At 48.8% G+C, this 16,438-nt stretch overlaps 1 protein-coding gene across 7 annotated transcripts in view; it reads left to right on the forward strand.

Moving 5' to 3' along the window:
* Positions 1 to 7,492: 7,492 nt before the first annotated feature.
* Positions 7,493 to 16,438, forward strand: part of LOC118087173 (SPARC-related modular calcium-binding protein 1) — a 46,042-nt gene continuing 37,096 nt past the window's right edge. For 6 of the 7 annotated variants that reach the window (XM_035119576.3, XM_088672729.1, XM_088672730.1 and 3 more), the window contains exon 1: positions 7,507 to 7,746. In XM_035119576.3, coding sequence (XP_034975467.2) covers positions 7,645 to 7,746 — 102 coding nt within the window. In that variant the 5' untranslated portion in view covers positions 7,507 to 7,644. Of the gene's footprint in view, positions 7,747 to 16,438 lie in introns of all 7 variants that reach the window. The other variant, XM_035119577.3, reaches the window with a different exon arrangement.

Below are 16,438 nucleotides of genomic sequence, written 5' to 3' on the forward strand. Positions count from 1 at the left end.
TGAGCCTTCTTCCTTTGAGGGTTCCCCAGCTGGCTCCTCTCACCACTCCTCTGCCATGTCCAACCTGTCTGTGGCAGGGGACTTGCCAAGAGTTCAGCTCCCAAGAACGAACCCCCTCCCCAGAAAGACCCCACACCTCCATTTTTCAAAGAGGGAGGTCACTATGAGTTCAGTCCCATAGGCATCTCATTCCCTGCACAGGTGTGCTCCCCTGAGCCAAGGATGGGAGAAGATACAAGAGCAATGGAAATGGAGAGTGGGACACGGGGGGGGGGGAGTCCCCCCTCTTTTTTGTCTATTTCCAAGAAACCATTTCCTGGCATCGGGTCCTCCCAGCCTGCAGATTCCTGCACAGGCAGGCCTGTTGTGCAGCACGTCTTGAAGCGACGCCCCGATGTTGCAACAAACCCTTGGGCCTGCCTTTTGTGTTTTGCACAGCTAACCGTGAACAGGTGTAAGGTTGCCTGAGGGAGGGGAGGGGAGGGGGGAAGGTTTGTAGCCAGATGTTTCCTCACCTGCCTCCACCGTTCCCCACCAACCACGTGGAATGCCGAGTGAGAGATTGGAACCAACTTGCAGGGGGAACGGGCTTCCGTCGCGAAATTGCAAATGGGAGCCAACACCGGGCCACTCCAGGCTGTTATTTATGGTGGGCGTGTTCTGCAACAGGTCGTGGATGCAGTTATAGTTTTCCAGTCCAACGCCCTGCAATGCATGAATCTTTTTGCCTAACGTGGGTCTCGAACCCACAACCCTGAGATTAAGGAGTCTCCTGCTCTACTGACTGAGCTGTCATCAACCTGCTAAACCCTAGAAGAATACTAGAAAAAGTTTCAGGATTTCTGCAGGACACTACAGGACACGTACCGATGGGAAATAGAGCAGCAAGTCCAGCCCAAAGGTTTTACGGGTGCAAATGGTATTTAAAGAAGAATTGTGTATAACCACACCAGGAGTGCAAATTGTGATGAATGCACAGTGAAAAAGACAACCAACCTTCATACTCAAACTGCAAATATCAGTTTACAAGGGCTGTGGGTGTTCCAACAGTTTCATCCATTGATGTTGCCAATCAGAGGTCAAATTGGAACAACCTAAAGAGCCAAAGGGGGTTGGAGAATGAGTGGCACCTGAAAACACCTGACTTGTTGTGGGGGGGTTGGCCAGATCAGTGTTGGAAATCCTGGAAGCCAAGACCCAAGTTTGGCGCAAGTACTCTTTGGTGAGAGAACCCCAGCAGAGATTTAACATCACAAAAGCCTACAGCAAAGAAAAGAGTGGAAATATAGGCCGTAGAAGCTTTAAAACAGGCATAGGCAAACTCAGCCCTCCAGATGTTTTGGGACTACAACTCCCATCATCCCTAGCTAACAGGACCAGTGATCAGGGATGATGGGAGTTGTAGTCCCAAAACATCTGGAGGGCCGAGTTTGCCTATGCCTGCTTTAAAATGTTCCCTTTCCAGTGACTCCAAAAGCATTCCCTAGCACAAGGACAGATCTCAAGTTTAGTAAGTTATAAAATGGTTTACTTGCAAGACTCTATAAAGGTCAGATTCACGTGTTTTTCCTTATAGCGGTCAGAAAAAGTTGCACAAGCTGTGAAACGTTGCTTGGCTACAAAATGGTAAAAATTCCTGAACTGTTGGTATAGGAAAAACACTAGTTTCGGACTCCATTCTTGTCTGAAGCAAAAGAGGCTGGTTGAAGCCATGCGGCTGGAGCAGCTCATAGCTCCTCACACACTGACCCCTTATTGCATTTATTAGACTTAAGCATGATGGTTATATGAGACTGGTTACCCAACAATTAGGGCGTGAAGGATTGGGGTCTTGCCCCCACCCTGCTTCTATTTTAAAATCTAGTTGCTGGTGGCCAGGGTAGCAAAACAAGCTACAAAAGTTGTTTGAAATCAAATGTTTCAAGGGTGAGGCTTCGGTCTAAGGGCATTATTGCATCGGGGGGGGGGGAGAATTTTGTTTCTTTTGGGCTGCTTCCACGAAGAAAACAATTGAAGACAACCTTTCCCTTCCATTATTGAAGAGTACTTTTTGTTTCTTCAGTTAGCAGACGCTTTGATACTGCCCCACCAATACTAAAAGGCACCTCTATCAACACATTCCTAGTATGAACATTTACCGAAACATTAAATGGATTAGAAGGCAGACGAAGCCACTAAACTTCTTTCAGACAGACATCCAGCTAAAGACAGCTTGGGAATCAGTTTTGCCAAGAAGTTCTGGTTCCTTCAGGAGTCAGAGAAAGAAACCCATCATTTGCTTAGGTGTGAATTCAGTCAGATTGTTGTTGATTTCAGATTTTGAGTTGGCAAGTCTGAAACAAAGGAGATGCCTCCCCTCTGTTCCTTTTTAATTTTATTTTTTAAAAGACTTGTACCCCACCACTCCCTTTCTGCCAATCAGTTCTGAGCAACTGAAGGGTGGATGTCCCCCTGGGGGTAGCAGTCTCTATACCTTCTTAGTTGAAAGACCTGGGTTCGAATCCCTGCTTGGCAATGAAGTTCATGAGGTGACTTTGTGTCGGCTGCTGATACCAACCTGCCTCAAAGGGTTATTATTGTAAGGATAATACGGAAAGAGAGACACTCATTTATGCCACCTTCATCTCCTTGGAGGAAAGTGTGGGATGCAAACTCAATAATAAATAAAACATTGCTCATTTAATTAAATAACATTTATAACCCACTTAATAATGAAGATCGGCAGCAAGGCAACTTTAAGTCTGTGAATTGAACGGGGAAATAACTCCCTTGGGAAAACGTTACATGGCAAATGTGGCATTCGATATGTCGGGAAGGGTGGTCGCCTAGAGGATTAGGTTAACAGGCAATTAAGAATTATAGAAAATGAATTTACAAACAACAATGACCCCAAAACAGTTAGCTACAGAGCCCTGCCCTAGGGATGGCTGCTTCCTGGTAAGAGGCAGGGAGAAGAGATGAGAAACTCTGGCCAAGTTGTTCCCTGGCTCTGGGCCAACGAGCTGCAAATTTATTACTTCAATGTTTATGTTCTCGGGCTTCAGAGCTGCTGATGTTGACTTTTTTGAAATCAAACAACAAAGTGAGAGCTGCAGATTACAGATCCCCATCGCTATTCTGTAATGATCTTGAGCAGCTGAAGACTCTTGTGGAATAAACTCTGCTACAGGCAGTCCCTGAACCAATATCACACCCTCCGACATCCCCGCTGATCAAAATCGGGATGCTAATTTTCTTTTGGTTCTGAGCTCTTATGGGAGGCGGCTGCCTTGCGCAACAGACCAAAAAAGAGAGTCTCTTGGTCCAGTGCTCTGGTGCAAGACAGCTGACTCGCACCAGACCAAAAAGGGACATTCTAGGATCCAATCAAAAGCTGGGGTGGCTTCTGTAATTCTGGGTTTGTTGTTGTTGTTGTTTAGTCATTTAGTCGTGTCTGACTCCTCGTGACCCCATGGACCAGAGCATGCCAGGCACTCCTGTCTTCCACTGCCTCCTGCAGTTTGGTCAAACTCATGTTCGTAGCTTCGAGAACACTGTCCAACCATCTCGTCCTCTGTCGTCCCCTTCTCCTTGTGCCCTCAATCTTTCCCAGGGACTCTTCTCTTCTCATGAGGTGGCCAAAGTATTGGAGCCTCCACTTCAGGATCTGTCCTTCCAGTGAGCACTCCGGGCTGATTTCCTTCAGAATGGATAAGTTTGATCTCTCAAGAGTCTCCTCCAGCACCATAATTCAAAAGCATCAATTCTTTGGCGATCAGCCTTCTTTATGGTCCAGCTCTCACTTCCATACATCACTACTGGGAAAACCATAGCTTTAACTATACGGACCTTTGTCGGCAAGGTGATGTCTCTGCTTTTTAAGATGCTGTCTAGGTTTGTCATTGCTTTCCTCCCAAGAAGAAGGTGTCTTTTAATTTCGTGGCTGCTGTCACCATCTGCAGTGATCATGGAACCCAAGAAAGCAAAATCTCTGTCTCCATTTCTTCCCCTTCTGTTAACCATATGTAATGGAACGCTCCGAATCATTTGCCCATGTACGTGCGGAGAAATAGCTGGAAAGCAATGCACTGATCATTGCAATGCATTCTGAATTATTATTATTGCATAAGATTATTGTATAATCTTAGAAGGGGTGTGTCTTTGACTACCATGAAGGGACTATGCTACTGTTTGGCAGGGTCCTCTCTTGCAAAGCTGGTTGCTGGGCAGGGAATTTAAAAACAGTCTGCCCCCCCACTCCCCCCCCACTGAGGGTGGTGTGTGTGTGTGTGTGTGTGTGTGTGAGAGAGAGAGAGAGAGAGAGAGAGGGAGAGAGAGAGAGAGAAGGAAGCGTCTGCTGCAAGCTCAATGGTCACTAGATGGGGCTCATGGACTCTCCCTGTCCCTCTTACCAATCTCATTTAGGTGTTTGTTGTTTATTTATGGCACTAATATCCAATATCAAGATGAAGGTGTGCCAGGCCTGTATGCTGAGCACACCGCTTTGTGGAATGGGCAACTGAAAACCATCAACACATGTGTCATGTCAGGAAGATTTTGGGCATCACATGGCAGGACAGAGTCTCAAACAAATACAGTATGTGCTCTCCCAAGCCCACATTCACAACATCTTCACACTCCTGTCTCAGCGACATCTACGCTGGCTTGGTCAGGTCCACAGAAGGGAAGATGGAAAGATCCCCAAGGACATGCTCAATGGTGTCTCCAAAAAATTTTACGTATCACTTGGGAAGACAGGTGAACCAATGCCAGTGTACAGGAAGAGGCAAAGATCACCAGTGTCAAAGCAATGATTCTTCAACATCAATTTTGTTGGACTGGTCATGTTGTTTGGATGCCTGATGATCGTCTGTCAAAGCAATTACTCTATTCCAAACTTAGAAATGGAAAGCGTAATGTTGGTGGTCAACAAAAGAGGTTTAAAGACTCTCTCAAGGCAAATCTAAAAAAATGTAGTGTAAACACCGACAACTGGGAAACACTGGTCTGCAAGCGCTCTAATTGGAGAAAAGCCTTTACCAAATGTGTCATGGGCTTTGAAGATGCTCGAACTCAGGACGAAAGGGAGAAATGCACCAAGAGGAAGGCACGCTTGGCAAATCCACACCGTGATCAACTCCTGCCCGGGAACCAATGTCCCCACTGTGGAAGGATGTGTGGATCAGTGGTGGAGCATATGCCTGCTCCTGAGGGGGGGGCAGGACACAGAGGGTGCCCTCCCAGGCGCAAGATAGCCGCTCTGGTACATGGTGTGGCGCACGTGCCCTGCAGTCAAGCTGCCGATGGTGGACATTTGGCGCACCGCCTGCCCGCGATTCCGAAGCCTCCCCAGCTGTCTGAACGAAGGGGGAGGGAGAATGCCGTCAGCAAAGCGGAGCAGTTCCCCCCCTTCCCTTGATGGCTCAGGTAGGCTTGGGAATCGCGGGCGCGCTGTGTGCCAAATGTCACCCCCCTCAGCGAAGACACCCAGGGCGGTCCGCCCCCACCGCACCCCTTCCTCTGCCCCTGGTGTGGATCCAGAATTGGCCCTCCACAGTCACCTACGGTCTCACTGTTACAACCATGTTTATGGAAGACTTATCTTACTCGGCTGCGAGTGATTGCCCAAGAAGAAGAAGAAGCTCTGTGGAGAGCTTCCTTCAAGCCCCAGGCTGGTTGGCAGACTGACCTTGCGTTACAAAGATGTCTGCAAACGTTAGATGAAGGCTGCCAACGCCAACCCCACCCTGTGGGGATCCCTTGCAGACGACTGCAGGGCCTGGAGACAGACAGTCAGGTTGTACAGTGACCAGAGGAGGAATGACCACTGGGAGGAGCGCAGAGAGAAGAAACGGCAAGGTGCATCTGCAGCAGCACAACCAGACGCTTTCCTCTGCCCCGGCTGCAACGAAACATGTCTCTCCTGCATCGGTCTCTACAACTGCAGCAGGCGCTGTAAGCATCCAACGGTTTGACTCTTCACCCCAAAGGCGCACTTCTCCATTGTCTCCCCAAGACAGACGGATGCCAACAAGAACCCCACCTTGGGAAGCAGAAATATTGCATGCAATTTGACCGTTGCTTTCAATAGGTGGCCGGTGTGTGTGTGTGTCACATCTTTTAAACAAAAACTGCTTTCCAAATGCTTTTAAGTGAAACTGTTTTCAGAACGTTTTTAACAGCTCCGGCATTTGCTGGTCCTGGTCTCCTTGGGGAGGAAGGGCAGTTTATAAATTCAATGAATAAATAAACCCACACCACCTATTTAAAGCAATCTCATGGCACTTCAACAGCCATGGCTGGTCACCCCACCCCAAAAAGGAGAATCGTGGGAACTGTAGTTTGCTCAGGCTGCCAGGAACTGTAGCTCTGGGAGGGAGGCCTCCCTTAAGAATTCTCAGCACCTAGAACAAGCTAGTTTCCAGAATCCATTGAAGGGAAGCCATGTGATTGTTCAAAGTGGCCTAAGAACACTTCAAATGTATGGCATAGGTGTGACCCTGCAGGAGCTAGCCAACTGAAGACAGCTACGGCTCATTTCTTGTTAAACTGTCTGCATTGAGCCAATCAGACCCAACTCTGATTTAGGCCATAAAGGCATGAGAAGAGCTTGCTGGATCAGGCCAATGGTCCATCTAGTCCAGCATCCTGTTCTCAGTTCTCAGAGTAGCCAACCGTAGGGAACCCACAAGCAGGATCCGAGCACAAGAGCCCTCTCCTCCTCTGCGACTTTGTCCAATCCTCTTTCAAAGCCTCCAAGTCAGTAGCCACCCCTACCTCTTGCCAGAGTAACTACACACTCCTGCGTAAAGAAGCACTTCTGTGTGCCCGTCCTGAACCTTTCAAGGTTCATTGGAATCACAGAATCGTAGAGCTAGGAGGGTCATCCAGCCCAACCTGCTGCAATGGAGTTCCAGACCCTCCAAGTATCCCTATTTTCCAGGGATGTCCCTGATTAGAGAAGCCGTCCGGATTTCTGATTTGATACCGGAATATCCCAATTTTCCTTAGGATGTCCCTATTTTCACTGGAGAAATGTCGGAGGGTATGGAGTTATCAGACCCCCGAGCCGTCTGAACTCTGAAGGCAATCATGTATACGTGTACAAGGAAGTTCAGCTTCATGGGATATCCACAACTCCTAAGTGTCAGGATGAGAGCAGGAGAAAAAGCTTTTCTTTGTCCTCTCAGTGCCATGCCTCATTTCATAAATTTCTATCACAGCTCAGTTGGTAAAGCATGAGTCTCTTAATCTCAGGGTCGTGGGTTCGAGTCCGAATTCGGGCAAAAAAATCCTGCATTGCAGAAGGTTGGCCTACCCTAGATGACTTTTGGGGCACTCTCCAACTTTTTGATTCCATGTCGCATTTCCTCTGAACAGGGAAAAAAACAACCCAACGCTGCAAACTTTCTGCCCGGGAGCCTCCATATGGGAAGAGAGGCGGGGCTCTTCTCTCCGCAGGGGGCGTGGCGCCTCCCCAGCTGTTCGGGGTCCACGTGGTTTGGACCACCTTAGGGGAAAGTGCAAGGACATGCGGCGCGCAGGGGAGGCGGAGGTAGGGCTGGCATCCCCGCCGCTTTATAAAACCTCCATGCAGCGCGCCCGCGGCGTCCAGTGGCCCCCGCCGAGGAAAGGGCGAGCCCGGCAGCCCCGCTCGGCCCCACCATGCGCTGTGCGTGCCCTCGGTCGCGCCTCGTCCCGGAGCTGCTGCTGCTTTGGCTGCTGGCTGTGGCGGCGGTGACACCTTTTCGTTTGGACACCTCGCCGGTAAGGGGGACCTTTTTGTGCGGGGGGGGGGAGCAAGCCAAGAGAGCGATGGGGAAGGTTGTGGGGGGTGTGTGTGTTTGGAGGCTGGGGAGATCGGCACATGGGGTTTATTCCAGAACCAAAAAGTCGTGCGTAAAGTTTGGAGGAAGGTTTCAGAAAGCCGCGGCTTCAGAAATACTGATCTGGGGCAAAAAAAGAGATAAAAATTGTGTTCTTATTAAGCGCTATACAGTGGGATTTAAGGGTGTTTTTTTTTAAGGAGGCATGCACTGACCTTGAGTGAAAAATGCACTCGCCCTCTTGTTTATATTGTTAGAATCATAGAACTGTAGAGTTGGAAGGGGCAACCGAGGGTCCTCTAGCCCAACCCCCTGCAATACAAGTACTGTATCTCAACACGTGGTTTCCCATCCAATTTGAAACCATACGGGGCCCTGCTTAGCTCTGCAAATGTGCTAGACAATTTTATTGCTGCACCACTATTATTAAATTTAGTAGCTTCCTAACACGGGGGGTGGGGGGAGTCTCTGGGCAATTCACCACCAAGCAAAAAGTTTGCCGGTCCTCTTCCTTATATTATCACCTTTCTTAATGCTTTTTATTATTGAATTTATTGGTTGCCTAACACAGGGGAGGGGATGCGGATGGCGCTGTGGGTTAAACCACAGAGCCTAGGTCTTGCCGATCAGAAGGTCTGCGGTTCGAATCCCTGCGACGGGGTGAGCTCCCGTTGTTCGATCCCAGCTCCTGCCAACCTAGCAGTTTGAAAGCACGTCAAGTGCAAGTAGATAAATAGGTACCGCTCCGGTGGGAAGGTAAACGGCGTTTCCGTGCGCTGCTCTGGTTCGCCAGAAGCAGCTTAGTCCTGCTGGCCACATGATCTGTCTGCGGACAAACACCAGCTCCCTCGGCCTATAGAGCGAAATAAGCGCCGCAACCCCAGAGTCGTCCCCATGACTGGACCTAACGGTCAGGGGTACCTTTACCTTTACACAGGGGAGTCTCTAGGCGGCTTGCAATGAAGCGAAAGGTTCACAGGACCTCTTACTTGTATTACTATTATTGGTAACATTAATATTGTTATTGTTATTTCAATTGTTGGTTGCCTGACATAGGGGGGGGGGCTCTGTGTGAGTTGCAGTCAAGTTTAAGAGCACGCAAAATGGCTCAGAAAAACAGCCGTTGATATCTAACAAATAAATGCACCTAATCCGACAACATCCTCACTCTGTGGGATAGGGGTGGGGGGAGTTTATCAGCAACTGAGATCGACATCTTTCTGATTTTGGCTCTGTGGCAGATACATGATGCGGATTCATGAATGTTTGGATGCCGCAGCACCTGAAATGTCAAATGTGGGTGTTTTACTTAAAAAAGAGAGAAGTTATGGTGATCAGTGCTTGGCACGGCATTTGGTTTATTTTGGCTTAACTCCAGTTTACAGTCCACAAGGTACAGAACCCCTAATGCAAAGTGTTTTTGCTCTCTGCAAATCTTTCCTTCCCAGAAGCTGCAGAAAGCCGTAGAGCTAACATCTTATTTTTATAATATACACAAATACACTTAGGAAGATTCTCACACTGCAGCTGGAAAGCCAGAATGCCTGATGAAACACAGCTGTTGTGTCCTGTTTTATTCTTATTTTTGGTGGTTTCTCTTCTGAAATTCGCACATGCATTTTGGCGGTGCAGAACTCCTTTCTGGAGACTTCCTCCAACTGCCTCCAGTCAAGTAGTTTTTATAAAATCTGGTTTGGAGCTTGACGTCCGCTGAGGGTTGCAACTTTGGCGGTTTATCCCAACTGGCCAAAAATCACTTTGCAAGCATGAGCTGCTCTTGTATTGGCTTGGTTCTGACAGCAAGAGCTTAACTCGCCTCTTCTTAGCAGGAGGGCTGAGGTTTTGGCCAGCCGCGTTCCTGAGCTTTCCGAGACCACAGACACCCGAAGAATGAATGTCCCTTTTGAGAAGTCGAGATGATCTTGTAGAAAAGGCGGGCAGCGGTTTGGACATAGGGGGTACAATCGTGTCGACACAGCAGACTTTTACTGTCTGGGCTCAGTAGTTTTGCACCTTCGTTTGTTAGCAGGTCTCTCGAACAGCTGCGGGGCAAGCAGAAATTCACCAGATACAGCTTTTGCTTGTTGTTGCTTTTCCATAGTATTTGGGTCAGTCTGACTTCTCCTCTGCGTTTCCTCAGCCTTGGGCTCTGATAAGGCTGAGGCTTTCCAAAGGTCTCTGGAGTTAGGATTACGGCCAACACCCTTGGACTGCATCCCCAGAAATTGATTTGGCACAGTTATTTATTGATTTCCTACATTTATATGCCATCTTTTCCTCAAGGTGGTATACCTGGTACTCCCCTTCCCTATTTGATCCCCACAACAACCCTGTGAGGTAGGTGCAATGTAACGGCATTGTAAAAGCAGATGTACAGCATGAAACCCAATAAAACAGGTTTATAAAAAACTGGTGTTTTGTTCATTTAAAAACATTTTCTTCCATTTATTCCCCACCTTTTGCTCTTTTTATTATTATATTTACCGTATCTCTCACCTTTCCTCTGATGAACTCAAGGTGGTGTTTGTGGTTCTGCGCCTCCCAGACAACAACTTTGCGAAGTAGGTTAGGCTGAGAGGCTGTGACTGGCCCAAAGTCACCCCATACAGACCTTCCAAATGTCCCTATTTTCCAGGGATGCCCTTGATTTAGAGAAGCCACCCCACTTCCTGATTTGATCCCAGAATGTCCCATTTTCTCTTAGGACGTCCCTATTTTCATTGGAGAAATGTTGGGTGGTACAGAGTTATCCGACCCCTGAACTGTCTGAAGGCAATCCTGTATAGGGAAGGTTTTAAAAAATACTTAATGCTTTATAATGTTTCTATATATGTTGGAAGCTGCCCAGAGTGGCTGGGGCAACCCAGTAAGATGTGTCGGTTATAAATAGTAAAAAATATCATTATGGAATGGGACCTCCCTATTTTCATCGGAGAAATGTTGGAGGGTATGCTCATGAGCTTCGTGGCTGAATCCCCCCCTTATTGTTTTTATGTTATTATTATTCTAGAATCATAGAATTGTAGAGTTGGAAGGGACCCGGGGGGCATCTAGTCCAGCCCCCTGCAATGCAGAAATCATCACCAGTATTAACGAATACATCAGTACTGCATTAACAAAAACACATCTGCATTCCAAAACATTAAAGAAGCACTTATGGTTATGTTGTGTGTGGATTTGAACCCTGATCTCCCAGGCCCTGGTCCAGTGTTCTAACCACTACACCACGCTGCCTCTCTTCTGACAGAACCTCTGACGGCCACCTATCCAGGCACTGACCAGGCCTAGGCCTTCCTAGCTCCTGCAAGGTGAGGGCCTCCTGTGTTCTTAAGGCCACCCCTTGCAGCTAATGGTTTATCAATGGCTATCTGTCACAACGACTGTATCAAACCTCCACGTTCAGGAGCAGTATTCCACGAAATGCTGGCTGCTGGGAGAAGCAGTGGGACAGGACTACTCTTTCAACACCTACATGGTGAGCTTCCTAGGGGCACCCTTTTGGTTACTGCTATTACTTCATTTTATAATGCACATAAAACAGAGAGAGACCCACTTGGCTAGGTGAGAAGCAAGTTGCTGGTCCACATGGATCTTTAACCTGACCCAGCAGGCCTGTTCTCAGGTTCTTAGGCAAGCGTGGGGAATCTCTGGCCCTCCAGATGTTGAACTACAGTTCCCATCATCCCTGGCCGTTGGCTGTGCTTGCTGGGGCTGATGGGAGTTTTAGTCCAGTAACATCAGAAAGCCCAAAGGTTCCCCACACCTGCCATTAGGGCTGGGCTCTGAAGAAGTGTGCATGCACACGAAAGCTCATACCTATGACAAACTTAGTTGGTCTCTAAGGTGCTACTGGAAGGATTTTTATTTTATTTTTTGCTCTGCCACAGACTTTCCTCCGTGCCTATGGCAAAGACTTTTAATTGTTGTGGCCGGGGGGGGGGGGGGGGAGAGAGAGAGAGAGAGAGAGAGAGATAGAGATTTGCCAGTTGGGGCAACGATGATTATTCCTTTGCCGTGTTTATCTGGACACCTGTAGACTAAGACAACAGGCTTCGCTTGCCTATTTATATGTGCAAGGGACACTGTGACATTTTGTTCCTGCATGTGCCAAGGCCGATTCACAACTTTAAATCTGCTGCTGCTGTTTTTTTCTGCTGCTCTGTTTGCAAAGTTCTGACCTTATTGGATGGGCAGCTGACCTCTTGCGAAGCCTGTGCTGCTTGTATTAGCTGATGGAGCAGTTGAGCTCTTGCAAGGCGTTCTACTGTACTTTGATTCTTCCCTGGTGTGCCTTTGGCCTGAAACTCTGTCCCACCTCCGCAGAACCCAGTATGGCCTCTCCACCACTCTCCTAATCCTTTCATAGAATTGCAGAGTCAGAAGGGACCATGAAGGTCATCAAGTCCAGCCCCCCCTGCCATGCAGGGATCTTTTGCTCAACATGGGGCTTGAACGCACAACCCAGAGATGCCACTCTGAATCTCTCCTTGACCCCTTCTAGCCTTTCTAAAAAAAACCCACCCAGCCCATTTGGGCATACCCTTCCCATTAGCCTTGCACCTGCCTTCTCCCCTCTCCCCTCCTCCTCCCCGCAGCATTGAAATGTAGGTTATAAGGGTTGTGGCGAACCTCTGTCTGACTCAGAGCAGATCCATTGGAATGAATGGGTCTACTCTGCATACAACCCTAAGCTTGTGAGAGCGGAGACGACTCGGTGTAAGGGAGCTTGCTATGTTTCTATAGCCTTGGCAGCCATCTTGTTTAGGAGAACCACAACCCCCATAACACTCAAATTGCACCAGGGATCACAACCTCCTCAACACCATACCACCCTCCCGTTAGGCAAGCCAAGCTTGGTGGGGGCGAATATTCAAATATCTGCCCCCTTCATGGGTGTGAACCACCCTGAGATCTTCTGATGAGGGGCAGTATACAAATTTAATAATGATGATGATGATGTAGGAGCTGTAGATCTCAAAATAAAATGACAATACCACAAAATACATAATAAAAGCAAAAACAAAGACAACACAATAAGCAGAGGGGTGCGCATCTGTTGATAAAGATGATTAACAATATCTGAATGATTTTTTTTGTGGGAGGAGATTCCTGCTCCTCTGACCACATTTCAGGTGCTTCTCCTCAGACCCAGCTTCCTTCAGGGGAGCCTAGACTGAGGTAAAAAGTCACATAATACACTGTACATTTAAAGCTCTTTAAACAGTTGTGGTTTCTCCTGAAGAATCTTGGGAGCTGTAGTTTTTTAAAGGGCGCTGACAGTGGTTAGGAGACCCCTATCGCCCTCCCAGAGCTACAATTCCCAGAGCGGTTTAACAGCCATTCCGTCTTCCCAGAGTATTGTAGCTCTGTGAAGGGAACGTGAAGGGGCAACTCTCGGCGCCCTTGCCAAACTACAGCTCCCATAATTATTTGGGGGAGGCTGCTACTGTTTAAAGTCACAGTGCTTTAAAAGCAAGGTGCAAACGTCCAACCCCCATCCAAGTGGGCAGAGAAGAGAGGCTCCCAGGCCCAAATGGCTTTTTGGAGATTAATTTACAGCCCCTTGCCGCTCTCTTGCAGACTGTGCCCAAGTCGTATGCCTCACAATTTCCACCCCGGAGACACAAGCCAGGAACTGATCCAGAAGTCCCCCTCCTTTAAAATCTGGGTTGGGGTGATTCCCATTAAACCCACCCACCCACCCTGTGCAGGCCCCGAGATGCTATCTCTTCCCAACCCCTCCATCTGTCACGTCCGAGCGAGGTGCGGGACAAGAGGGCTATCGATCTGTGGGTCCTGTTGGCTGGCTTTCCAGCTGACTAATGCTGATCTTTTTTTAAGTCCCCAGAGAGGGGATGACATCAGCCCCCGAGGGGCTTGGCCCTGCCAGGGGCAGAGTAAAATTAGCTCCTGCAGGCAACCACCGGGAACTAAATATGGACGTCGGTCATTCCCCGTTTGGCAGCCGCGGACGGCCTGTGTTTCACAGCATGTGAAAGCGTGACCTATTCGTGAGCCAGGAGGACACACACTTGGCCCGAGAGCATGAGCCTGGAGTTGGGGAGGGCTACCGGACCAAGGAGACCAGCGGTGGCTTCATCTTCTGCAGCACCAGACCCTGATGGGGATATAGAGGAGAACCTACATCCTCTATTGCCCGGTGGGGAGTGTCAGGGAAGACGTCTGAATACCAGCTGCTGGGGATTCAGAAGTAGGGAAAGCAGTGTTGAGCTCGGGTGCTGTTGTAGGTCCTGAAAGACCTACATTGGCTCCCAGTACGTTTCCAAGCACAATTCAAAGTGTTGGTGCTGACCTTTAAAGCCGTCAACCAGGCATCCCCAAACTGCGGCCCTCCAGATGTTTTGGCCTACAACTCCCATGATCCCTAGCTAACAGGACCAGTGGTCAGGGATGATGGGAATTGGAGTCCAAAACACCTGGAGGGCCGAAGTTTGGGGGTGCCTGCCCTAAATGGCCTCGGCCCAGTGTACCTGAAGGAGCGTCTCCACCCCCAGTGTTCTGCCCAGACACTGAGGTCCAGCGCCAAGGGCCTTCTGGCGGTTCCCTCACTGCGAGATGCAAAGCTACAGGGAACCAGGCAGAGAGAGCCTTCTCGGTAGTGGCGCCCGCCCTGTGGAACGCCCTCCCACCAGATGTCAAAGAGATAAACAACTACCTGACATTTAGAAGACATCTGAAGGCAGCCCTGTTTAGGGAAGTGTGATATTTTAATGTATTTTAATATTTGTTGGAAGCTGCCCAGAGTGGCTAGGGAAGCCCAGCCGGATGGGTGGGGTACAAATAATAAATTATTATTATCATCATCATCATCATCATCATCATCTCTGGCCAGTCTTGCTTTCATGAAGCAGTTGCTGAGACTGAAGGTCCCTGCCTCTCCCCACAGCTGCAGAAGCCCCCTCCTCTTCACGATTTCCCCCCCCCAAGCAATCAGAGACTGCACCTGCGTGCAGCCAATCTCTCCGCTGCCCTTTTCATGCCTCTCCTGGTCCTGGGAGACAAGAAGGAAGGGGAGCTTGATGCAGCAGGAGGGGGAGACACTCATCCCTTTTCACTCATCTCTGCCTCTTGGCCTCCCTCCTTTCCGCTTCTGCCTCTGATTCTGGACTTCCCTCTGCCATAGGCTCTCCCTGCTCACAGGGTTGTTGTGAGGATAAAATCCGGAGGGGAGAAGCAGGTAAGCCTACTTGAGCTCCTTGGGGGTTAACAACAACAACAACAACAACAACAACAACAACAACTGAACTTTGAAAAAAAAGTTCCAATTATAACACCCTCTTTTAATTCAGCTGTGATTTGTGTATACATAATCACAGAATTGCAGAGTTGGATGGGACCATGAGGATAATCTAATCCAACCACCTGAAATGCCAGAATCTTTTGCTCAACTTGGGGTTCGAACCCACGGCCCTGAGATTAAGAGTTTCATGCTCTACCAACTGAGCTATCCCTCAGGACATTTTTATAGCCAACATCACTCAGCTACAGCCAATGAGACTCTTCGGAATATTTGTTCCTCAGTGTTCCATAGGTGCCACCTTGGTCCATCACCTTTTGATTGGCACCAGTAGGGTTGCCATATTTCAAAAAATGTAAATCCGGATGGAAATAATCGCCAGGTGCTGCTTGCGGCTGCAGTAATCCAGATCTGCCCAGACATATGGCAATCCTAAACCTGTTACCTTCTCAGCTTCCGACACCACCTATTCCCGGGCTACTCCCTCTGCTGACTCGTAATTGTCCCACCATCGCTCCATGGTCTCTGAGCCTTATTTCCTTGGGGGCTCCACAGCCAGCTCCTCTCACCACTCCTCTGTATCTAGCCAGTCCCTGGCACCTGGGACTTGAACCCAGGACCCTGAGGTTAAAAGTCTCATGCTCTACCAACTTAAACTCCCACTCCCAGTCTCGGCCTAAGTAGCATCACAGTTGAGATTCAGTGGTATGAGACAGCTGTAAGTTTTCTAGGGCACGCGAGTCCCTAGTTTTAAGGCAGGTTTACCCATTGTGGTGCCCTCTACATATCGCAGGACTACAAATCCCATCATCCCTGACCACTGGCTTGGCTAGCTCGGAGGATCTGTTCAGTTTTTGACCGGCAATGTCAAAACTGTGGACTGAGCTATCCTATTCGAGGTCTCCTGTTCAGACAGTAATGCGTACAATTTGGTAACCCGTGTGTGTGTTTTGGAGGGGTATCCTGCCAGGTCAACCGAGTGGGACCCTGGTCTTCTGCCTCAGAAGTCCTGCCCTTAAGGATCCCAAGAGGAAAGCCCTCTCTCCAGCAGCTGGAATTCAGAAACAGTTTCAGAAGCGATCTCGACGCGCCGATGCTGTTCTTTTAAGACCCTTTTTTGTCGTAAGCACAAACGAAAAAGTAATAAAGAAGCCTGGCGATCTGCGGCCTCTCGCCTAGACCAGGATTCCCTCCTGTCTGTTTCCAGACTTGAGTTCCCTTTTGTGGGGCGGTTGGGGGGGAGAGAGCTTCTTTAGGCGGAGAATTTCGTGAAGGAATTTGGCAGCTCAGCCAAAGCCTTCGTAAATATATTTTTAAAAAGAGCAAACCCCAGGCAGCCAAAAAATGAAATAGAAAAGGAGCAGAGAGGGAGGTG

This window comes from Zootoca vivipara, chromosome 6 (genome assembly GCF_965207765.1).
Source record: "Zootoca vivipara chromosome 6, rZooViv2.hap1.1, whole genome shotgun sequence".
Taxonomy (NCBI): domain Eukaryota; kingdom Metazoa; phylum Chordata; class Lepidosauria; order Squamata; family Lacertidae; genus Zootoca; species Zootoca vivipara.